This window comes from Centroberyx gerrardi, chromosome 19, assembly GCF_048128805.1.
Source record: "Centroberyx gerrardi isolate f3 chromosome 19, fCenGer3.hap1.cur.20231027, whole genome shotgun sequence".
NCBI lineage: Eukaryota > Metazoa > Chordata > Actinopteri > Beryciformes > Berycidae > Centroberyx > Centroberyx gerrardi.
In genome coordinates, this window is record NC_136015.1 from 7302711 (window position 1) to 7327967 (window position 25257).

The following is a 25257-nucleotide window of genomic DNA, read 5'->3' on the forward strand; positions in this document are numbered from 1 at the left end:
ACCGAAACACCGTACAACTTTTGAAATTAGTGTATTAGTTAATAGTCAATCAGCAGGTTAGCTGGCTAATGTTTACAGCAGCTAAATATGGAAAGTCATTTTGAATATTCATTACTGATATCACAGGGTGCACTCGTTTAAGGGCCCCTGGTCGGTCACTTACGGACTGGCTGGGCGGAGTCTGCACCGTCTGCACTTACAACGGTGCACTCCGCCCATGCCCGTACTCGCCCATGACGTACTACCGGGAGCCGCTTAATCGAGCGCACCCAGACATCACCATACTACAGGAGTGACACCCCCCACGCTTCGCATGGGTGTATACGCTCATGTGAAGTGTTGAATAACCTCGATGCAAAACAGAGCACTTTGATTGGTTCATACGGCCCAACGCTGTTCCTGTCAGGGTCTGTGATTGGTCGGTGCAAACTGGTCAGGAGACTGGCTGCATGGATGTTGTCGGTGATAGTTGCATGCAGTGCCATACAGTCGCATGCATTTTTTTTTTTACATTTACACTGCTTCCATTTTTTTAAATAACTTCACCAGGTTTCTTATCGCGTTTTTATTTTAAATTCTCCGATCGAGATGGACGCGGTCCTCTCAACGCTCTTCTCCTCGGAGGAAGAGGAGTTGTACATCTTGGACTGCCTGGCTTACCTCATGCTCTTCATGGCAGCCTGCACTTATGTTACTTTGCTGTTCGAGAACGTACCATACGGTCGGTACGCTTCCAGCAAATACGGGTTTCCAGTCAATGTTAAATTCGCCTGGTTTGTTCAGGAGCTGCCTGCATTCTTGGTGCCTGTGTGTCTGGTGGTGTGGACATCCTCTGCTAAAACCTCACTGCTGCCCAATCAGCTCTTACTGGCTATGTATTTCTGCCACTATGTGCAGCGGTAGGTAATTAAATTGAACTATGACTTAACACCTGATATCACTGAAGTGTGTTGTTAAATTCAAGTTTGACCGTCATGCATACTGTGGGTCAGTGGCTCCCAAAGTGGGGTGCAGGGAGACCCAGGTGCCTGATTTCATTCACTAAAAGTTAGAACAAGGAGAGATCAGAATGTAAAAATGACTATGAATGACTGTTGTGATTAGAGGTATCACTCCTCGCTGTTATGTCCTCACCTATCAATCAACAATAAGTTTATTGTCCCTGATGGGGAACTTGTTGTGCAGCCAAGTATCACAAACACAAATCACATACACATCTATACAAAAAAACAGAGACTACAAAGACCATAAAAACAAGATAGACTAGTAGATAGACTAACAATCACTATCTTTGTGAAAATAGCAGTTGCAATAAAAGAGGACTTAGTCCTGTTTAGTTTTAGGCTTGGAGTTCTAAACTTCCTGAGGGCAATAGATAGAAAGATAGATAGAAAGAGTTAGGGAAGGAAAGATGAGTCACACCACAGGACCATGCTCGCCCTCCTGAAGCAAACTGACAATAACAGAATCATCTGCAAATTTGACAATGAATCTGTCTTTATGTTGACTGCGACCTACAGTATAAATATTGTCCTAAATCATATGTAACAATAAGAAGGGGGTCCCTGGAGCAATTTCTTACAGGAGCTCATGGTTTAACACATATTTAGGGGTCCTTGATATGAGAAAGTAGAGGAACCCATGCAGTAGGTGACAGGCACTAAGACAATTTGCCTTTGTAACCGTTGTGATTGGATTATGTCAGTAGTACTAGCCTACTAATGGATGTCAGTATAGTCAGTCATTGCAGTGACGTTGCTATCCTGAGGTGTGTAACTGAAGTGTGCTGATGTATTCTTGTTCTGTTGCAGATCCCTTATTTATCCGTTTTTAATCCGAGGAGGTAAATCAACACCGTTCGCCTCCTTCGCCCTGGCCATTGTTTTCTGCACCTATAACGGCTACATGCAGGTCAGGTACCTGAGCCATTATGCTGACTACCCTGCAGATTGGGTTACACACCCCTGCTTCATCACAGGTAGGTGACAGGTGTGGGCAGCCCTCTTTCTAGAAAGGAACTTACTTCCTCCTCAGAGGCACAATCACTTAATTTGCCACGTACAATGAAAGCACAGGAGTTTGTCTTGGTGACAGTGGTGCAGGAAGATGTCAATGTCCTTTTTAAGTCAGCCATAAAACTTTGTGATGTAAATTCATAGTATGTATCGCAGCAAGTAGTGTCAAATTATTAAGTATTCAAGTGAATACTGAGGGTATACAAAAAGGTTACATCACTGTGTGCATTCATGTAGTGTAGTATACAGTATTTCATCTGTTTGAGCAAGTGTGTTGTAAGGTTTTCAAGCCACAGCCGCAGAAATACTGATGAATGCTGTAAATAGATGCTGTAACCCTTAAATACATTAAAAAAAAACTAACCTCAAGTGTTGGTCATGATAAAGCAGCTTTTGGTTGGTTGATTGCCAGGATCTGCGCTGTGGTTGGTCGGTTGGCTGGTGAATGTCCACTCTGACCACATCCTGAGGAACTTGCGAAAGCCCGGAGAGACTGGCTACAAGATTCCCAAAGGTAGGACCTCCAGTCTTTTAGAGGGGAATGTGGAGTGGATGTGAACATGTCTTATCCTCCCGCTGCGTCGCACCTTCAAAGAGCATGTCTTGGGGCAGACAACAGAGTGATGGAAGCAGTAATCAGATCATGGCAGAGTGCGTCTACATGCTGATTTTCCAGGGCGGTAGCATGATTGTACCGGATGACACTGTAACCAGAATCACCGGTTGTCACTGCTTATATTTCCCTTTCTGCCCTCTGTGAGTCCTAACACTAGTGTATAAGAATAGGTTCATGTTGCTTTGACTCTGATATGCTGAAAGCTGGCATGTGTGAAAGTGACTCATCGTACCTGTGTGTGTGTGTGCATGTGTGTGTGTGTTTTAGAAGACAGAGAGATAGAGAGAGAGAATTCCCTGAACCACAGTGCTGACACTAATCATGTTAGACAGCAGGCCGAGCCTACGCTGCAGCACATACATTATATGTCTGCACAGTGGCCAGACTCATCAGAGAGGCACGCTAAATAAAGCATCCAGCCTATACGCTGCAAGAAATGCCTATCTTAACAAGTCATTTAGTATCATATTCAGAAAATTGTATTTTTCTCCAAATAAGTGCAGAATTATGCTGATTGGGGTGAGATGATTCTACTCATTTCTAATTCAGTTACACTTAATATCTTGAAACAAGGCAGAATAAGGCAGGTCACTCCACAAGTATCACGAAAATGACTCTTATTTCTAGAAAATTCTTGAAGCAAGTTGATTAGGATTGCAAACAAGTGAAATTGTCTCTCCCTGCAGTTTTTTTCACTTGTTTGAAGAAAAATGAGGCTCAGTACTAGTTTAAAATGACTAGTTGAGATGGATATTTTTTACAGTGTACGACCTTTACTATGTGAGAACGGATGCCCTTTCTATGAGATGTGACAAGAAAGTGGGGCTGGGTAAAGGAGGCACGGGCCCATCACAAATTCCTCTTGACAAATCGCTCTGGAGACGGGGACTTATTGGAAAAGGCAAAATAAAATCTGCATTGCTGCTTTTTCAGATCACATAAAAGGTAAATTCAAGCCTTTTGCCCCCTCCCTCGCTATACCAGATGAATCAGTAATCGCAGCAAGTTCACAAAGCTGACAACAACACAGTCATTACAATAGCACCTTGAGCCTGAAGCGAACTTGGGGTGAACCTGTTGAAACAGCAGCCTGTTAACGCCGCCCCGGGGGCCTGACGGAAAGAAAGCGAAGGCCGAAGGAAGCCGCTGCTCACAGCCGAACTTCCAGGCACGTCTGGAATCCCCTCAGCCAAGAATGTGACATTTTCACGTAGAGGGTAGCGGCGCTGTCGAACACATGGCCCGCAGTCAAACGGGGAATGCTCAGCCATCTATGGTCAGCGTGGAGCTAGCCGTGCGTTTATGCCCTTTGATGCCGTGGCAGTGATTTATCCATGACTTCACCACTTAAATGGAGAAAGCTGAAACGTCTCGACTCGTGTGGTGATGAATTCTGGTCAGGGCAAATCCATCAAACAGTTGTTTTGATGGCAGGGTGAAATATTGGGATTGTTTTTCCTCCAGTGAACGTGTGAAGCGGATAAGCATACCTGTCCTAATTTATGTGCATTCCACCCACAGGCGGTGTGTTTGAGTTGGTGTCTGGAGCCAACTTCTTAGGAGAGATAACAGAGTGGGCAGGCTTCGCTCTGGCCGGCCGCTCGGTCCACAGCGCAGCCTTCGCCGTCTTCACCCTGGTGGTCCTCGCCAGCCGGGCTGTGGCCCACCACAAGTGAGAATAAACACACACACACACACACACACACGTAGTTAGAAGGTTTGCATGGGATATATGCACATACAAAATACTTGTAATCACAGAATAAAACACCTCTTTTCCCTCTCTTTCCAGGTGGTACCTTGCTAAGTTTGAAGACTACCCTAAATCTAGGAAGGCTTTGATACCCTTTGTGTACTAAAAAAACCACTACAGATACTGGCAACTTGAAAGGTTTCTGTGTTTGCTTCAAAACAGTTTATTAACCTCACTACCCCACTACCCAAGGACACATGTGTCCGCTCTATGAATGTTTACAATGGCTGAGAAGAACAATGGGACAAACTTCGGAAAAACATTACCATGCTCAAGTTTTCTCTCTGATTTAGAAGATGTCAAAACAAACCTTGAAGATACAAAACTGTTTTTATTGATCTCAAACAGGTTGAACACTTGTTAAACTATTTCATCTGCGCTGGGAGCAAGCAACAGTTGAAAGCCATCATCTTAATAAGATTTTTATTGGTGCCATTAGTTTGGTGATTATTTCCACAATGGACCAAACAACTCCCCCCACTCATGGGCTGAATGTAACCATCTGCAGGAGGAAATATGATAGCGAGTGGAGCGTGCCTCACCAGCAACACATTGGATTTATATGGCTCTGCACTGGCAATAAACAGCTCCCTACATTTTAAGAGCCTCCGCCAAGCTGCATATTCTCCCAGACGGAACATCGGGATTGAATACAGAGCGGCCGTTTCAAGTTTTCATTCATCCTCAGGAATCATTCTCTCCGGGTAGAGGCGTCTTTTGAATAAGGAAGGGCCGCTGAATAAAGTCCGGCCTATTTCCTTCCCTCATTTCGCTCAGGGCGTCATCAGCACGACTTCTGCATGAAAGGAAAGGTGTGGTCGTTTGAAATCTGGAGCAAGCGGTGTGTATAGTATTTTTCCCGCCCACGTTTCCTCCTCATGTTCTACCTACCCAGTCATCTCCCGTTCCTGGGAGAGAGGGTGGAGGGAACCGCTCTAAAAAGGGGAAAACAAGAAACTGCGGCTCGGTGCTGTGCGGGCCTGAGACCCTCGCAGGCCCGTCCCCCGGTACCGGGCTGCGGGGTAAAAGGGAAGTCAAATGGAGATCAAGCACGGCCCCTCGATAACTCATCCATGCCTGAAATGAGAAGAATGGATTGTTTGCCTTAACACATCACTCCTGTCAGGCTTTCCAGGGACAAACATGGACTAATCAAGGGAGGGAGGGCGGGCGAACAGAAGGAGAGCTGGGGAAGAAATGAAAGGGGGAAGAGTGGGGGGGGGGGTTGAATGCAGTGATATTGGAAATAAATACTGGAATGATAGGCAGGGGAGGTTGAGCAGCGGTAAAGCAGATAGAGGGAGATGCTGAGCGGGAGTACAGATGGGAAAAGGCTGCAGTGCAATAAATACGCATCTTAAGTCTTAGTTGAGTTTGAGTTGAGTTGAAAACAAGTGAAACTGCATTAGAAACAAGTGGAATCTTCTCTCAACTCCATTACAGAATTTGGTCACACTTCACACTTTTTTGGATAGTCCAATGTCGATACTCAACTTCCTATCAAATGACTATAATGTGTCAGTAAAAAGTCTACTAAGGTTCAGGTGACACAATAGTGTGAAACTCAGTCTGTAGATATTCAATGTCTGGGTTAGGGTTAATTTTAGAGTTGGGGTTAATGTTTAGACTAAGGTTCAGGGTTTGGTTTACATTGTAAAGATGCAGCAAACAGGCAAGTCACACTCTGTTGAACATCTACTTTTTGTCACCTGATTGTTAGTCGAGTATTGTACAATTGGACTATCCAAGTACAGTGTTACCCAGTATTTTTTTAATTCTTTAAAGAGAAATAAGATTTAAGACTGAATGTAAGACTAAACGACTTGTTAAGATGGAAATTAATTTTGTAATGTAATTAAGGGGTTTGTACTTAAAGCTGCCCACAGTGTACCTGGTAGTGCGGGCTACCATCTCCTCCCATACAGTAACTCTCTCACCAGTTCTCCCACTTCCTCCACCATTATCCATTCCCAGTGGAGGACATTTTCCAACCACAGTCACAGGCAAAAGTCCAAACCTTGGACAAATATGAATTTTAAAACTGTGTCGTATTTAGGCTGGAGATGAAATAAATCATTAATTTTGCCTCCATTGTTACACATGGTGTCATCAATAAATAATGGAATCGCTGTGTATGTGAGTGTGTGATGAGAAATGAAGGCCGTGGGTCGCTGATGGCGATGCAGAGTGACATCCTTCATGTTCGAGATCCCCCCCCCCCCCCTCTCTCCCTCTCTCTCTCTCTACCAGCCTATTTCCTCTTTATATCCTCTTTACCCACGCTCCTGGTAAACGCATCGCTCCATTACACGGCCAGTATTTACCGAGGGTGACATCTGACTGGAGTCTCTAATACCATCCACCTCCAGGCAGACACCAAAAGGATTCTCTTCCTCTATCGGCCCAAAGTGAGGCTGACACGCTGCTCCGTGTACCACAGCCGATAATGTTCACGCGTAGCTGTGCGAAAGAGCTGTTGATGTTACACTGTAAACGCAGTCTGCCTCTAATGTAGGTTAAATTTCTGGAACGTGCAGCAGCAGCGGCGGCCTCATTACCATTCAAGCCGCATGCGGTCTCAGACAACTAACCCTGCTTCCTAAATATCATCCGCTTTCTGCTTTATGCCTGGGAGAATGCTATTGACTTTTTCCACTTCAGTATGTAAGCTCTCTGTTTATATATACAGTATATATGTGTGTGCGTGTGTGTCAGAGGTATTTGTCAGCTATGGTCCAGTCAACGCTGATGTGGTAATCCCACTAAGGCTGACAATGAGGCAAACCAGCCCTGAAAGACACACACACACACACACAGTCTGTGTTTGGCCTAAGGAGAGGCTACAAGATTAACGCCACAGAGAGGAATAACCCATTCAGTCTGTGAACCTGGCTTGGGTCACACAAATGCCCTTGTTTCCTACAGTCAGAGAGAGATAGAGAACTAAGAGCCTTCATGTCTACAGGCGTACAGTGGGAGTGAACAGCTGTGTGTGTGTGTGTGTGTGCCTGAGTGTTTTACAAGAGAGCGAGAGAGCTATCCTAGCTGACACACAGCTTTGCTCTGGGGGGTTTTCCTTGACTCTGTCACATGCTGCACGTGAGGAAAGGGTGGAGGGAGGTGGGGAGGGGGGTTGGGGGGGTGGCAGCATTATGCAAGAAGCTCCCTCGCTCACTCTCCCTCTCTCTCTCTCTCTTTGACATGCATACACATCCCAGAAGGTGCTGCTTTATGCTGCTGCCGCTGCAGCTCCAGCTCCAGCTTTGCCTCCCACTCTCCATCACAGAGCTTAATGGGCTGGAAGATGGCCGTTACCGTGGGCCTGATTGCATGCAGCGTCTGCAGTGATCAACACCTCCTGCTGTGTATCGTAAACTGCCCCCCTCCCCTCTTTACTGAGCGTCTGGATTGAGGAACCGCAGTGTAAATGTGAAATAATACACAGGAAAAAAAGGAGGCTCGGTGTACGCTAACATATAGGCAGCTGGTTACAGTGTGGAATGGGATCTGAGTTTTGTGCTGTTTGAGTGTGTGTGTGTGTGAGCATTTCAAGGGCCAGAGGTTGTGATAATGGCCCCCAGCAGCATAGACTGAGATGCCAGCTGACTACACAATGTGGCCTCGCTCTCTCTCTCTTCTCTCTTTCTCTGTGTCTGTTTTTTAGGTAATAAATATGTAAATAATATTTTGTTGAAGAATGACGTTGCTCTATTTTCTTTTTACAAAGAATCCCAGTATTAGCCATATGGCTACAGCGAGGGCTCCCAAACGTTTTCATGTTAACACCCTCCCAAATGCATGAACATGGATAGGATTTTGTCTGTGGGACCTGCATCTGAAAATATTTTTGTTTCTGGATATGAGTGGCACAGAACTGGACAACTGTTCATAGATAACAGTGGAGAGAGCAGCCCTCTGATTCTTTCATTGCCCTGCCTTCAAATGAAATTGTAGTGAAATTGTACTAGTCCTCATTTTGCTGGGGGACCCTCTGTGGGTTCTCAGGCCTGCTTTGGGAGCCACTGGACTACATGACCTTTATTCATCATTAACGGCTTTTTCATTTGTTTTCTTGCGTGTAGGTCATTTGCTGTACAAATACCTGTTTCTCAAATACATATTCAAATATTTATACTGTGCAATTAATCAATTGGCCGACTGAGAGAGATAGAGGGGTGATAAAGGAGTGGGCGGATGGGGGGCGCAGTCATCATTTTAAAAAACCTCACTCAGTACGCATGCGCTGGATTTGAAGAGAATACGCCATATTGAATTCCCGTAGGAATCGGCTAGCATTTTTTCCTGCTAGCGGTGTAAAGGGGCCACTTTATCAATGGTCCTAATTCGGTTTAATGTTTAGTTACTTCTCTTTTCGTAACCCCGGATAGCATAACGACCTTTCTCCGGTCCTGGAAACCGCGCAGAATCATAACGGGCACGCAGGTTTTAGTTAGATACTTGTCGGGGGGTTATCAGAAAAAGAAGTTGAATGGATCCGAGGGTAGCTTGGATTCAGCCCGAACAGAAAGGACCTGCGAACGCCTTATGGATGCACGTCTGGGAGACCTCTCAGGGAGTCCGGCCACACTCCGCTCAGCAGCAGCACCACAATCAAAATCACAACCAATGCGTGAATTATCCTGCGTTGGACGTTTTTAAAAATGTGGCGGCCGTGGTGGCATCGAGCAAGAGCATTTGCAGCAGCAACGGTAACGTTACTGCCAGTCTGAGCAACGGCAGCAGCCATCACAGCATCATGAACGGCACTACTAGTATTAACGGCACTGCGATTTCTTCGCTGGGAATAGCGCTATCCAACGGGAACGTACAGAACTCTTTGACCCCGGCAAACGCCGATCCGGGTGAGGGGAAAATCCAAAAGACAGGATCCGTCTCCTCCTCTTCTTCGCAGGAATCCGGGACGGACAGTCCACCTTCCATCTGCTCATTAGAGAGGACTATGGGTGGAAATGTAACGGGCAATGTGAATAAAAACGTCGGGGGTGCCAATCTGCTCTTCAACTTCAGCGACAGCATGCACAATAATGTCAACCATTACCACCACCATCATCGTCATCTTCAGGAGCACCCAGCTTTCAATTTACAGCAGATTTGCGTGAAGCGTCACCAGGTTCACCCCTCTGTACCTCTAAATCACACACACAGTCACCATCCAGGCCGGAGGAAAAGTGACAACAAGGCGAGCACTTATGGGATGAATTACTTGCTTTCAAACTGCACTAATGGCAATTATGCGAGCACTTCGACGCCCTGGAAGACGAGGAAGTACAACCCTGGAGTCCTCGGGTGAGGGCTGACCACAATCTCTCTTTTAGAATTAAGACGAAGCTAATGCTATCTTCAGTTAATGTTTATTTAGTGGTTAGATCCAACTGTATATTCCTACATAATGTTATGGATATATTTCCCAATACATTTTGAACATGACATTGCATGCGCTCAGTTTGGTTTAGACTGGGGTTTGAGTTGGGGGTAGATTTTTGGCTAGCTAGCAAGCTACCGTTAGGTAGCTGCGTCAAGCTAGGAAGGAGATAGTCGGAACAAGACCGGAAGTGTGGTGATTTCGCCTTCAAAATAAAAGTGAACGAATTGGTCGCATTTGGGAAAGACAATAACTGTAAGAGCTGGGATGTTCTGAAAAATATTCAGAGGATTGATTGGACAATATATATGGAGCGAAAGTATAGCTGGAAATATTCTCATAACATTAATTTGTATTATGGTATATATTTCAATAAGAGTTTTATTTAAAAGAAAAGAATGCCGGAAATGTTTTTCATTCTAGTTGGCTTGACATTGGTCCGTTAGCTACTGCCACTAGCTTAACTCACTAGCCTGTAGCTAATTTAGCTAACGGTTTTCTCTCTACCCAGCGTAGTATTCAAGTTAGCACACAGGTGAACACCTTAGTAATAATTTTAAACTAAACCAACAAACACACCCTGACAACTCACTAAAACTGTTTGAAACTAGAGCTGAAACTTGAGTAACGTTAATAAACTAAAATGAAAAACGTTAAACTAAAATAACCGTGCCCAGGTCTCACCAAAGGGTTGGGTAACAGTTAACTTGTGTAACGCTGGGTTAAGTAACTGAGCAGTTCATTTACCCCTTGGCAATCTGTAATGTTGCTTAACTAATCCTTATTATCAATGATCTCTTGAGAGTAAATTGAAACTTAAAGTCCAAAGGAGTTTCGATTTCTAACCTGTTGTTTCCTACCTGTTTCCACACTTTGGGCTACATTTCACTACACTTAAAAGGGAATGCCTCTTTATAATAAAATTCACATAATTATAATAGAATCTGCCATTACGTTGTGTCATAGCATGTCTGCCACAAGTTGTGCACTTAAATGAGCTGTATTTCACTGTACTGCATTCAGTTCTAGATAATGCATCCTTAGACCCAGAAAGCCATTCTGATCATTTATCTTTCCAGTTCATTCTTTATGGAGCTCTCCATCAGTGTGACATAACAGATTGGGGCTGGGACTTATTGTATATTTGTCTTATTGGTGACTGACCTAATGCATAGGAACAACTTATTTGAATGCTGGAATGGTCGTATTCCCTTTTAATTTGATCCCACTTTGTAGCCATTCATATGTGATGTAACGCTTGGCTAGTAAGTGTTGAAAATGTATAGATTATGATTTATTATGTTATAATTGTAGTCATTAAGCTCTGAAAGAAGCGCGGTTACAAAAAATAACTAGAGGAAGCCCAAATGTGTTGCAGGAACTTGTGATATTTGTAATGGATGGTTGCACCCATCTGGGAATTTTCTGTGCAAGAATTTGGTGTTTGTAAGGAAAGCAGTCCTTCATGGTTGAGGCTAAGTTTCACTTCAGCCTCCTCAAACCCACTAAAATTTTACATTGTTCATTAATGCTTTGTCATGCAACGCGTTAATGAGCAACTTCTTTCATTTTGCCTAGTATTATGCTTTTCCACTAGTTTTCTAATGCAAGTTTTAGCTTGTGAATTGAATGGGGCCTCCAATGGCTTGCCTTAGGGGGCGCCCTTCGAGGTTCCCAGAGGGATTTTGCCGTGATTACCGTTTGGTTAATTGAAAACCATTCAGTGTGTATGACAGGAATAATATTGAATCTGAGCTGCATGACTGTCATGGTAGTGAGATAATAGACTGTGACAATGGACACTATTGATCACTTTGCTGTGTGGTTCAAAAGTTGTTGAAGATGGGTGGCTGACTGTAAATGGGGCAGGGATTGCTGCAACATGTTGGCGGCAGTGTTGATTTTGACTTTAAGGGAGGCCTAACAATAACCACAGCCTTGGTCAGCGATAGACTCTTGGCATGGATACGCCCCGGCCCGGCTGGGTCGCTGGCAGAGAGTTTTCACCAAGGAGTGGGCACATGGGCTGACTGCATTTCCTCCAGGGCTCTGGTAATTGATTGTGACAGTCTCCCTGTTCTGTATTTCACTCTGACATCATGGCGTGCATTCCTAGAAAAATGAATGGCCATGGGGTTGAACAGAGATCCACTGTTCCCAGGCATTTGACTGGTCAGAAATCTTTACATTTTCCGTGCCCCTCTGCTGCCACACACAAAGCCATATCAGCGATAACAATAAGGCACGGGACTCCCAGGCCTACTTTAGTGTTGCACTAAACCTCCTTTCACATTCTTCTCAAACCCTAGTGTAAGGCACAGGTGTGTGTGTTTTGTTGTAATACCAGATTTTGACTCTGGTACCTATACCATCCTAGGTTTCACAGTTGTGATTCTAAAACGATATTGCAGAAAAAAAAAGTATCCTAAAATAACAGGAAATAATGCTGGAAGTAGTACAAAATGCAATAATTATACAAGACTTTGTTGTTATTTTTTGGTGAAATAGAAGAAAAGAAACAGAAGCTACAAAAAAAACATTTCCCGTAGGACATATTGTGCAGTTGCTCAACCTCCCTGGCTCTGGCATGACAGCAGTAAAACAGCACAGTTGTAAGAACGAACAGAGCATATCTTGGGCCATCTGGAGCATAATTTTTTTGCAAAAGATAGGCCCGTGCCAAATCCCACATGTGTGTCAGTCAGTTTTTAAAAGGGTTTCCTCATTGGTGATTGCCAGTTTTATACAAGCTGACAATACTGCAAAATAGAGGACGCGATCCGGAAAAGTTCAACTATAGTGCCGTTTCTCAAAACTATTTTGGTACCGGTACTTTGTGCATGTGTGAGAATAATAACTACTCCCTCTTCTCTGTCCAGACTCCACGAGGAGGTGATGGACTTCTACAACTTCATGTCTCCTCGGCCGGAGGAGGCAGCTATGAGGAAGGAGGTGGTCAACAGGATAGAGATGGTTATCAAGGAGCTCTGGCCCACCGCAAATGTAAGATACACACACACACACATAGCCCTCTGTGTTTATGTGGGTGTTTTAGGTGAACTTGCAACCTTTCAGATTCTTAACATGTCAGAGCTCTCTTTGAAATTATACAGGAGGGATTATTGGTATGCAGACAAACGGTGATCTCAAATTGCTCATAAATCACTGTAAAGATGCAGCATTTTGACATAACACTGGTTCACTTGAAGATGAATCAGTGTTGATACAAGATGACACCAAAATGTTTTATTATGCTGCTATCAATTCTCTAACTGTACATTGTATGGGCGGAGGTGGGTGTGCCAAAAATTTTGAAAATGTATAACTTTGTCCCAATTACCTTAATGACAGTTGGTAATTTTGTTCCATGTTTGAGGCTCATGTTAGTCAGTCAGGGGTAAGACACTTCACTCCTCTATTCATCAAACTTCATCGTAGTTTACAGCACATGAGGAAAAACATTTTCCAAAATGATGTCTGTTCTTCATTGAGCAAAATCTAATAAATAAAAAGAAGTAAAATGTGTATTGTGAAAAGTTTAACTCTGAATCTTCATGATTAGTTTGTATGGGCTGCCGCAATACAGAAATGTATGGCGATGTACAGTATATAGCTAAAGTTTTTTATGATTGTAACAGCACATACACTGCATGCATTGCACTGCTTCTACATTGTTATAGAAGCAGTGCTTCAACGTATCTATGTATGCAATATTTTATAGTTGAAAGCCAACTAGCAAGTCAAGTAGCCTAAAATAACTGATTTTCCATAGAAAAGATGAAGGCAGCTGATCAACTAGGGAGCCAGGGAGCTGAGATCACATTCAGATAAACTGCTAATTAATTAGAATCGCAAGTAATGGTCATGCTTGTGTTTTAAGAAATGAATGTTCCTTTTATGTATGGAAATGCTCGCTGTTTAAATGCATAGAGAGAGGGAAAGAGGATCTTGCAGCTAGTCAATTAGTGAAGCGAGGTATGGTTGATTTAATGCTCCCTTCATCACTTAATCATGTAAAACACATACAGTGGTGATTTGTTGGCTGCCAGTCTTTCCCACTTCCAACGTGAGGCAGAGTGTCAGGTAAATGGATCATGCCTCTTATTTGTAATGGCTCCCATGTCATTTTAACATATTAATCCAGGCCTGTCTTTGTGCTTTCGCCTTGTCGGACTTACCAGACGGAAAAGGAAAGAACTTCCTTCTGCTTCCTTTGGAGAACCTTTGCTTGCGGCCCCTAAACACAACATTTTTTCAAGTCATTGTATACTTAATTTGGCAGTGTTCTCAACGTGGCAGCATTTAGAGTCTCTGTGAAGTGGAACCCCGAAATGCCTGGTTCCTGGTTGCTTGCAAACATTTGAATTGGGTCTATACATCAACACCACAAATGAGCTGTGGCACTGTACAGGATCTTCAAAAGCATGTTGCTGAGCCTTTCCATTAAGGTCAGACTGTGATATGAGAGGTCAGGGAATGTGAATGTGTTAGGTCCACCTGGAATGGCCCATATTAGCATATTAATATAAAAATGCTCTCATTATGGCCAACAATAAAACATTTTCTGCAAACACAAGATGACCTTGATCACGGCTTCGATGTTTTAACACTTATTCAACTCTGCATTTTCAGGTCCAGATATTTGGCAGCTTCAGCACAGGGCTCTATCTTCCAACAAGGTAAGAGCTATTATTTATGATTAAAGAAAGCTCAAGATATAAAAGTGCATTTCACACTTTTATGTCTTCTTGCTTGCAAGTATTTTAATGTTGCGATTTTGCCTTGCCCTCAGCGACATTGACCTAGTGGTGTTCGGGAAGTGGGAGCGCCCCCCGTTGCAAGAGCTGGAACAGGCTCTCCGCAAACACAACGTGGCAGAACCTTTCTCCATCAAAGTGCTGGACAAGGCTACGGTGAGTAGTGGCAACCAGAGCATGTGGTTCTTCTCAGCACTTTGAGGCTTTGTGGCCCCGGGTCATGCTGCGTTCACATCGGGTCCTAAAATAAAGCCGTACCAGTTGGCATCGCCGGATGTCAGTCAACCACAGCAAACTTCCATCTCATCGTCCAAGTGATTTTGATAAACAAAGAGGTTCGACTATTCCATGTGCTCTGATGCAATAAAAACTGATCTGTTAAATAGTATTGCCTGACTGTTCATGCTAGACTGCTCTAATAGATTATATTTTGCAGAAAATCTAAAATATGACTGGCTGAGTAAATGGGAAGCCAAGCAAGGCATTGGAATATGCCGAGGCAAATCAAAATTTGGCAGTACATCTTACGCTCCTGGAAAACTTTTTTCCGGACTTCAGTATGGTCAGATAAAAGAGGAAAGCTTTTGCTTATTCGCTGTTTTATCTCTGTTGGAAGACGAGACGAAATGAACAGGTGCGCAGCGTATGAGGCTACATCCATTTTGTCTGCTCCATCTGCGTCCGCAATAGGAGGCATTTTCCACTGGTGTCGGTGGAGTTTACAGTTGTTCTCCTGTTACACAATAAACATCTGGTTTGCTGTTTACGGTGTACCACCACAATGTGAATACAACACTAGATACTTTGTCAGCTCTGTGCCAGCCGCTTAAAGGAATAGTTCACCCCAAAATGAAAAGTCAGTCATTGACATGGGGACGAGTAGTTAGTCTAAAGTCACACAAAAGCCAAACGCAGAGCCAGGAAATATGATGGCCTTTTTATGCTTTTTTTTTTTTAAGCTGTAAAAAGATGGCACCGTTAACTTCAATAGTTGGGAGAAGGCTGAGATGGAACTACGGGGGCTAACTTGCTCCATTTGGTTTTCATGCAAACTTAAATGGAGTTTCCACTGACATAGGGATGAGAAGTTAATGACTGAATTTTCATTTTGGCGTGAACTATTCCTTTAAGCCACGTGATGGACAAGGCTGCCAATTGGTGCCAGTGTTCTTGTTTTGTTTTCTTAGATTTTAGCACACAGAGAAAGTCTCCCACATAATGACTTGACTCTAATATTTGCTAATGCACGTTCCTCTCTCTCCTTTCAGGTGCCAATCATCAAGCTGACAGACCAGGAGACTGACGTGAAGGTGGACATCAGTTTCAACGTGGAGACTGGAGTCAAGGCGGCAAGCTTCATCAAAGACTATGTTAAGGTGAGATACGCCTACTGCCCGGGAGATGTTTCTCTCAGGATCCATAGGCTACGGTTACACTTGCCGTCTCAGTGTGATTTTTATCTTCTGATCAGGCCAGGACGCATCAAGTACAGGTTTGGACACACAGAAATCAGGTGTTGCGCCTACTGCTATCTTCAAAACCAGATATGGAAATGATCAGGCTTCCATATCTGGAAGCAGTCTGGATGCAATCCAGCCACAACGTGCATTCAAGCAATGTAAACAGATGGAGAGGGAGAGCAGGAAAGACATGGCAGACATAAATTTTAATAAAAAACAGCCACAGGAGACAAATAACAGCCATTTTCAGGACAAGTGTGGACATAACAGCAACATGATCTCAGAAAATCACATCTTTAGAATTGGATTTCAAAAAATCAATCATGTGGAACCATAGCCATAATGTTGTGGTCAGTGCCGCAGTTGAGTAAGGTTCAGTAATTTTTAAAGCCTGTCCTAGTGATTACATACCTTCAGAGCACATTCAAAAACGTTTAACACCACAGTTTTTAGTTTCCGAGACACTGGCCTCCTGTTAGCATTTATTAGCAAGATTAATGCTAGTCCATGGCACATGACTCCATTACTCTCAAAGGCATACAGGCCACTTCAAACAATTCTATTACTTAGTGTATTACTACAGTTATGGAAGTATATAGACCGACTTGTACATGATTTGTGAGAAATGGTTTCACACCCCATTGACTTTCATTATCATTGCTAACAGATGCTAACAGGAGGCTGGTATCAATTTCTCAGGAATAAAAATTAGTTTTAGAATTTTTTTCAGTCTGTTAAGAGTAGTGATCGATAGTACAGACTTAAAAATCCCGAACCTTCCCCTTTTAAGCGGGGAGTAAATACAGGAGTTTGTACATTTCTGGTTGAATAGGACAAGCCAATGTAGTGATCAAAGCCAATACACTTCAGTTCACTCCAATCTTGTATTGGCTTGTCTCATTTCCTAAATGAACCTGGAACAGACCCCAGCAAATCTGCCCAGAGTGTAATCTCAACTAAACTTGAACTGAGTATGTGTGGGTATGTGTATGTGGAGGTGATGTTTTTTCAATCCATGGCTCTTACAAAATTCCTGCTGAAGGTGGATGCCTACTTTAGTTACTGTTGTAGTGACTAATGCAAAAGTGGAATTCCAGGTTTGATATTCCAGAGAACTGTCAAGAATATAGGTCTTTTGTTATTTTTACATATTTGCGTTTTGGTTTAGCCGGGCGGGAACGCATGTCGCAGCTTGACACCCTACTGTCTACAACCATGCCTGGCATCAGTCCAGTGATAGTTGTTCAGAGCGGGTGTGAAGGGACTCCTGTGCCGTCTTGCTATTGAAAGGTCACCTATAGCTCATGTGATCACATATAGGGTTAGAGCAGTGTAGCACCTACTCCAGCTCTCGCTTCTTAAACGCATATTTGATAAGTCAACCAGGACACACTAAACTCCTTTGGCACAGATACACATGCACATAACGCCTGGAGGTTGCGCTGGCTTTTCAGCCCGAAAATGAACATATTTATAATTCCATTACCAGTCCCTGTGGGGCGTAAGTACATTATCAAGGAGTAGGCTCTGGGAAGCCTCATCAAATACCTTTTTAGAAAGTGTGGCCCAGTTGGAAGCTAGACAGAGTATGAATGTGGAAAGAGATGCAAAGTAGTTGTTCACATCGTTGTAATCATTTGGATGATTTGCTCTCCCCACTTTGAATGTGGACCAGTGCTGTTTCTAACTCGTGGAATTCTATACATCTCATTAGAAATCCCCCCTAGCTCTCCTTAGTGAGTCACATGAATTTAACCTAAATTAGATTTTCTTTTATCTAGAGTTTTATTAAATTCTGTCCTACACCCTCCTCCCTTTACTGAACCCAAAAGTTATACTTTTTCCTCAACCCTATGTGTCTGTCTCTTCTGTCCAATTTCAGAAGTATCCAGTGCTGCCTTACCTGATCTTTGTGCTGAAGCAGTTTCTGCTGCAGAGGGACCTGAACGAAGTGTTCACGGGGGGAATCAGCTCTTACAGCCTCATCCTCATGGTCATCAGCTTCCTACAGGTACAGTAACACACACACACACACACACACACAGACATACACACATATCATGACTTTGTAATAACAGCAGGAATCCAGTAGTAGTAGTTCTTGTACAAGTTGTGGTAGCAGTTGCAGTAGCGGCAGTAGTTTTAGTAGTAGTAGTTTTAGTGCTTGTAGTAGTAGTGCTAGTGCTATAGTAGTAGCAATAGCAGTGTTGTTGATGATAATAATAGTAGTAGTAGTACCAGTGGTCATAAATAGCCTCCCACTAGTCCAGTATTAAATATTAAATATAAACATAAATCAATTGCTAATCTACCCTAGCGCACACTATTACTTGTTCTAAATGTGTAATAATCCAGTCTCCCTATCCTTGCCTTTCAGCTCCATCCTCGTATTGATGCCAGGAACCCCAACGAGAACCTGGGTGTCCTGCTGATCGAGTTCTTTGAGCTGTACGGACGACATTTTAACTACTTGAAAACGGGGATCCGCATCAAGAACGGAGGAGCATACATGGCCAAGGAGGAGATCATGAAGGCCATGACCAATGGATACAGGCCATCCATGCTCTGCATAGAGGACCCACTGCTTCCAGGTGTGTGTGTGTGTGTGTGTGTGTGTGTGTGTGTGTGAGAGATAGTTTTCACTACTGATCACGGCAATCAGACAAAATTGGCAAGATTGGATTTTTTTTTTTTTTGTTCAAGATTGTCATGTTGTGTTTGTCTTGGTGCTGTATAGGTAACGATGTGGGCAGGAGTTCCTACGGGGCCATGCACGTCAAGCATGTGTTTGACTACGCCTACACAGTCCTGGGTCACGCCGTGTCGCCACTGGCACGATCCTATCCCAACAAAGACTCCGAAAGGTTAGACAAACTTGAGTTCTGCTGTTGACTTTTACTCCCGAGTCCAATTCCAAATGTGTCGTCAGTGCCCGAGATTACCCCGGGCAAAATTGCCGCTCGGCTAAAAACCCTTCCCTCTATTCCCCGCAGCACCTTGGGCCGGATAATCAGGTTGACCGAGAAAGTGATCGAGTACAGGGAATGGATCATCAAGAAGTGGGGGGGCAGGCATCTGGCGCGAACGGAGAACAGAGGTACGATTCCTCAGACTTTGACATACGGTCCCGCAACACTGGAGGAAGAAAACTGCTTCTGCTTTCATTGATAGTGTCTCCAGAGTTAGATTGTGTTAGGAGTTTCTGAATAAATGATGGTTATTCTAATAACTGGGCAATGCCTACATTATTAAATAGATTTCCATCAGATGAAATAGAACTTTGTCCTCATATAGTAGCTCCAGAAAATTACTTTTATTAGATGAAGAGATTTGAGGGTTTAATAGTGTATCAATGCAAAAAATAGTAAATTTGACATGTATAAATAAACTCCACTGACTTTTTTTTTTTACATGTGTGTGTGGCTGTGGGTCTCATCTTTCCTATATTGTTATTTGTCTCTTCTAGTTTCCCTTCCCAAGGAGCCAGTGTCGGAGCAGGAGCCCGGCTGTGTGCTGGGTGTCGGTGTCGGGTCGGAGGAGCAGCAGAGGGACTCGGTGTCGCCCCACAGCGCCGACTCGCCCATGTCCATCTCCAGCCCCCAGCAGCACTCATCAGCCTCCTCTGTGTCCTCGCTCTCCGGATCAGATAACGTAAGGAAACACACACACACACAGAATAAACAGACAGACTCTCACTGCAGATGCATGCCATTTTTTTGTGTGGCTTCACAAGCTGGGTCATTTTAATGTGAGTTATGATGTATAGATGGCTGAATGGAAGTGGCAAATTTTGATAGAATGTCCTCAATATTGCAAAGAAGTTTTTGCACTCGCTTGAGATAGGGAGTTTTTTTGTCGATATAGAAAGTCTGTGATAAAATGCGATGGAAATGCAATTGTTGGATTAAAAATGACGTTGGTTTGGCATGACCGGTTGAAAAAATTGGTCTCTCTCATTGCACCACAGTTCAAAAATGGCTTTGGACATTTTGAAATGTAAAATATCTGTCCACCATAACCTCCCAGAAATGTTGTAGTGCTGTTTCTCCCATGTTTATGTATAGATTGTGGTTGTATGGCCATTAGTTGGTGCATTATAATATTGCCAAGTGCATTTCTTCGTGTCTATCTTCAGAATTAAATATGAACAACATGACCAAATATAACCAGGCAGCCTATTTATTCACTTCAACCCAGCTGATGGAAACGCACCTTATTTGCATTTTTTGCAACATTTCAATAGTTTGTTCACATTTTGCTTCAAAGTTGAATGGAAACATGGTCAGTTTTGGAGTACATGAATCAGTAAAGCTAGCATTTTTTAAATAATTTTCTCTTCCTCTCTGTGTGGTTTGTTAGGACTCTGATTCAGCGCTGCCGTGTCCCGTCCCGCCGCCTGCCCTGCCACCATACCCGTCTTTCCAGCCCCTGGGCCTGGCTTTACCGCCAGGCCTCACCATGGGCACCGGCAAGCCTGGCATGGGAGGACATCATCTCATTATGGCCCCAGGCTCACAGGTAGGTCTGCAGCTCTGACTAGATTAGGTGAAACTTTAATGATCCCTGTGGGGGAAATTGGGAATAACGCTCAAACCACATGCAGAAGTTGTTGTAAATGCAGTGCTCCCTCCTTAGCTCCATTTAGCACCTGTAGTAACAATTACTGTGCTTACAACACACCAGAACAAGTTTTGACAGCAAGTAGAGGTTGAACAAAATGCATCAGCTTTAACAAAATGAACGTTTAAAGTGATCTGTGTCTCAAAAACGGTACAATTCTAAGTGATTTTAGTCTGTGAGTGAGGCATTAATCCGCTCACTTCATGTTACATAGAGCCACTGAGTCATCACTTGTTCAACCATTGAGTAATTATCTTAATTTGGAACAGTGTATATTAGAGTTACCAATCAGAATCAAAAAATGGTTGGTTCTCAAAAGATAAACAAGTCAGTGTTGGGCTCCTTACTCAGAACAGTAACATTACTTGTTACTCATTTCAAAAGTAATTTTATTACTTATTACTCCCTAGCAGCAATAGTTCGTCACACTATTTGTTATGTTACTTTTCAGTTACATCCCCAAAATTCGCAAATGCATCCTCTCTTACCTTCAAATATCAGGATAGCTATGTTACTTCTCCTGTGAGTGAAGGAAGCCATATAGCATTGTTGTCCAATATTCATGTCAACCTTTTACTTGATAAAATCAAAGCAGTGGGAATACATCCACCCATCATCTAAGCTAGTTCAGTGTGAGAGGATGATCACTAATTATGATGAAAATGAGTCAGGGTGGTGGAAGGACATAGTTTTTGAATAATTCAACTTCAATCTGATATTTAGAGGGGGCGATAACAAAAGTAACAACTTAATGTTTTTTATTGATAAGTGTAATATTACTGATTATTGCTTCCGTCCTCCAGGCTCGCGTCTCGCTGCCCGGTGGTCTAGCGATGCACTCCATGCCTGGCAGACAGGTGTGTATAGACCCTGGGCTCCCTCCCTTCTTCCACATGCCCCCAGCCCATGCTCATGCCCCCGCCCCCTCCAGCCCCCAGCCTCTGCCCAGCCCCCACTCCAGCCACACACACAAGGTAGGCGCCGGATGCCACACACACACACACACACACACACACACACACACACTCTCTTACTGCTGGGAGAACCCTATCTCTCACACACAAGCATTCACACTCTCTCCATCTGATATTTTCTCTGTCTGTCTCCAGTGGTGTTCATTCTCTGTCATGTGTCTCTGCTCTGATTTTATTTTCTTTCCCAATATTTCCCCAGTGTTTTGTTTTATTTAATGGAATTAATTGACCCTTCACTCACATTCACTTTGCATCCCTAGTGAAGTCGTCCCAGCACACATTTGAAATCAATAGGAGCCTATATGGTATTATCTGTCTCAAAGCAAGGTCTAATAACACAGCTTATTATCTGAGATGAAAGAATAATGAGTGCATTGTTTACGGCTAAATCCAGCAGAGAAGTTGTTCATGCAAAGCCATTTGGATCATTTTTAAACAGAGGGGATAGGGCTCACCAGCCCACAGTCAGTTTCATTGTAGCAGCTATTTTGGTTTCCATTCTAGCCAGCTGGCTTGTCAGGCTGCTCACCAAACAATGACATGCATAACATTTTAAAGTAGAATTATCTTCAACAAGTTTACGAATAATATTTTACCATTCTCACAATGTCTTTGTAACGGGTCCCAGGAGGGAGGGCCATAAACAGATAATACCTGTAGAAACAGGATAAGTAGAGAGATGAGAAAGGAGACGTTGTCGTTGTATCTCAGGTGTTCTTCCTCTCTTTATTAAAAGATACTTTCTTCTCTTTCAAAATGTGATATATTGAATTACACAATAAATGTCTGCCATGTCAATAAAAACACATCACATGTACACATACATTTTTGATGATAATAATATGATAATAATTTACCATAGCATTAGTCACTGTTTAGTTACTACAAGTCAATGAAAGGTAAAAATCATACATTCTTAGTACCTGGACTGCTCACTAGTTAATTACCTTTTCTGTCATACAACAATATGAGTAAGTTACAAATATGAGCCTAATAGCTATGAAGATTTGCAAATAATTTATATTTACAACCATACAAAATCATGAGGATGCCTGGGGGTTTCACCAAATAAAACATGTAACATAAATTTACAAAATGAAACTAACAAAAAGCTGCATCACTGTCCATCTATAAGGCACTGGAGTGGACATTAGTTTGTGCCTGTAACCATGGCAACCAGGCAATCAGCTGGCTAGCTTAACCTAGCATAACAATGATTATATACAGTATTTAGCATCACACCAGTCAGGTAGCCATCCATTTACAATAAAACAACAATAATAAGAATACTCTTACTGCAAAAAGACAACATTAACGGGCGATCTTTGGTCACAAATTACCCCATTTTTCTTGACCGTTACCAAAGTTCTACGACCGTTAATTTCCCCACAATATAAGCGAATGACGTTAGCTAGTTAGCACAGATGCTAGCGGACTTTTAGCTGTCTTAAAAACACATTTACAGAGATCGCAGTTACAATAGAACACACCCAGGCTTCGTTAAGAGTCTTATATAAATGTGTATGAGGGGGCATTGTGTTCACAAAATGTACAAACCTGTAGAAACAGGATAAGTAGCTAGTGAGATGAGAAAGGAGACGTTGTCGTTGTATCTCAGGCGTTCTTCCTCTCTGCCCGAGAACGCGACCGACGCTGATAATATGCCAACGTCTCCCCCTAGTGACGAACACTGCTATACATTAGCCACTATAAATGCCATACAGGAATGAATGAAAGATGGATTGCTCAGTGCAATCAAACAATACCACATACCAATACTATATAAAAAATATACAGTATATACACAAATTGTGACAAGACGTTTGTGTGTGTCACATCTTGTTTAGCAGAAACTGGCAAGCGTCTGTTTTGTCTGAGCAAAAAGCTTGTGAGCCAATGCAGAGGAATGTTGGAGCTATCTGACATTATGCTGATTAGTTGTGGTTTATAAGTTGGGACTCATTCGGTCTTTTGCTTTTCACTGTGCAATTTGAGTGATGGGTGAATTGTTCTTTTTGTTCTTTATACAAGTTTATGTTGCATTTATGGTAAATAACTAGCCTTTTTCTAGCCTGATACATGCAGATCTTTATTGTTTTGTATGGGAGAGTATGTCCCATCAAACTGCATGCCAGGGGACCTCTTCCAAATTGTTAGGGGCCATTCTTCAATTCGGCATCCATTCAATCCATCAAGCAGCACTTACTTCAATAACATGTCAACTTTTGTAACTGATTGACCTGTTTATTCTTTAGCTTTGTTCCTCTATTTTTTAGTTTTGTTCCATGGTGGAGTTTGTGAGCAAAACAGATCAACTTTAAAAGTTGACATTTTGTTGAAATCAGTGCAGCTTGGTGGATTGGATGTTTGCTGAAGTTAAGAGTGAACCCTCACAATTCAGAAAAAGTCATGTTCTACAAGCTTCTACATTCTGTCCCATACTAAAAGACACATAATAACATGGTCCTTTCCTGTGCAAAGGTTATGGCCCTTTGGTACGTCATCAGTAATTGTCTCAAGCAATGAAAATGTTTTTCTTTTCTTTCTTTTTTTTTTGTCTCCTCCTCCTCCTCCCTCCCGCCATCCCTCCTCCTCAGAACGGAGTCAAGTTCAACGTGAAGGGCTTCCACAACCCGGCGCTGGTCAACAATCCCGTTCTCGCCAACCGCGGACACACGCACACCCACACGCACACGCAGTACCACCGCAACACTTGGCGACGCAGGAAGAGGGACAGCCTACCGGTCAGCCTCAGCAGATAGAAACCACTCCCCGCCCCCCTCCTCTCTCCCCCCCTCCTCCCCCTCCACTCTGGCTGTAAACCCTGGCTTCTCCGTTCGTCTCGAAGGAGGACAGACAGGCAGGCAGACAGAGTACCAGAGACCAGCAGCTAAGACTCGCGGGCTGCCTCCACACGGAACGACAGCCTTCAGCTCTGCATCTTTCTCCTCCTCCTCTCTATCTCTCGCTCTCCACTTCTGCATGATTTTTTTTTTTGGTTTTGTTTTTAGTCTTTTTTTTTGTTGTTTTTTTTTACTGAGCAGCAGGCCAGAACAGGGCCGACTGGCAAACACAGTCTGCCCCGAGGTTCAGCAGCTAAACACTCTCTAACCTGGGACTTCCTGCTTGGGATGTAGACGTGTTTGGGCTTTTTTTTGTTTTTCTGTTTTGGATTTTTTTCCCCTTCTTTGTCTTTGTTCCAAATCTACTGTTCCTATTTTTTTTGTCCTTTATTTTGTTTTTCACCTTTATCCGGGGACTTGGTGGTAATGTCGTTGCCATGTTCGGTGTCTTGAGGGATTCTTTTTTTCCTTTTTTTTTTTGTCGACCTTGTCTTGACCCTTGCAGCCAAGCTGCCTGTTTTTCTACGTTAAGATTTTAAGGTTTTTTTTGTTTTTTCCAGTGTACACACTTAAGAACAAACTGTTTTTCATTTTGTGCAATAATGTTGTTTTTCTTTCTTTTGGAAGTAAATGTTTATTTAATTTTGTGTGTATATGTAAAGGCATTTTGTTTTTTATATGGTTATTTTATTTTTGTAGAGTTTTTAATTTTGCAGAGAGTTTACAGAACCTTTCCCCAGGCAGCATCTATGGAGAGAATATGTGTTGGTCGGTTGGTTTCACTGTGCGTGTGTGTGTGTGTCATCAGGTTGAGATGGACCCCAGGTCAAAAGCCC

At 43.1% G+C, this 25257-nt stretch overlaps 2 protein-coding genes across 2 annotated transcripts; both read left to right on the plus strand.

Annotated features, from left to right (window-relative positions):
* The first annotated feature begins 588 nt into the window (after nucleotides 1-588).
* Nucleotides 589-4609, plus strand: srd5a1 (steroid-5-alpha-reductase, alpha polypeptide 1 (3-oxo-5 alpha-steroid delta 4-dehydrogenase alpha 1)). The gene is made up of 5 exons (XM_071914920.2): nucleotides 589-899; nucleotides 1812-1978; nucleotides 2428-2529; nucleotides 4153-4303; nucleotides 4424-4609. Exons 1-5 carry the CDS (start codon nucleotides 589-591, stop codon nucleotides 4488-4490), a joined length of 798 nt encoding a protein of 265 aa, XP_071771021.1. The 3' UTR covers nucleotides 4491-4609.
* A 4264-nt stretch (nucleotides 4610-8873) lies between these two features.
* Nucleotides 8874-24340, plus strand: tent4a (terminal nucleotidyltransferase 4A). The gene is made up of 13 exons (XM_071914912.1): nucleotides 8874-9691; nucleotides 12647-12770; nucleotides 14400-14446; nucleotides 14560-14680; nucleotides 15793-15900; nucleotides 17867-17995; nucleotides 18362-18575; nucleotides 18722-18848; nucleotides 18978-19081; nucleotides 19451-19635; nucleotides 20344-20502; nucleotides 21408-21578; nucleotides 24176-24340. The coding sequence occupies exons 1-13, from the start codon at nucleotides 8874-8876 to the stop codon at nucleotides 24338-24340; spliced, it is 2472 nt and encodes an 823-aa protein (XP_071771013.1).
* The last annotated feature ends 917 nt before the right edge of the window (nucleotides 24341-25257 follow it).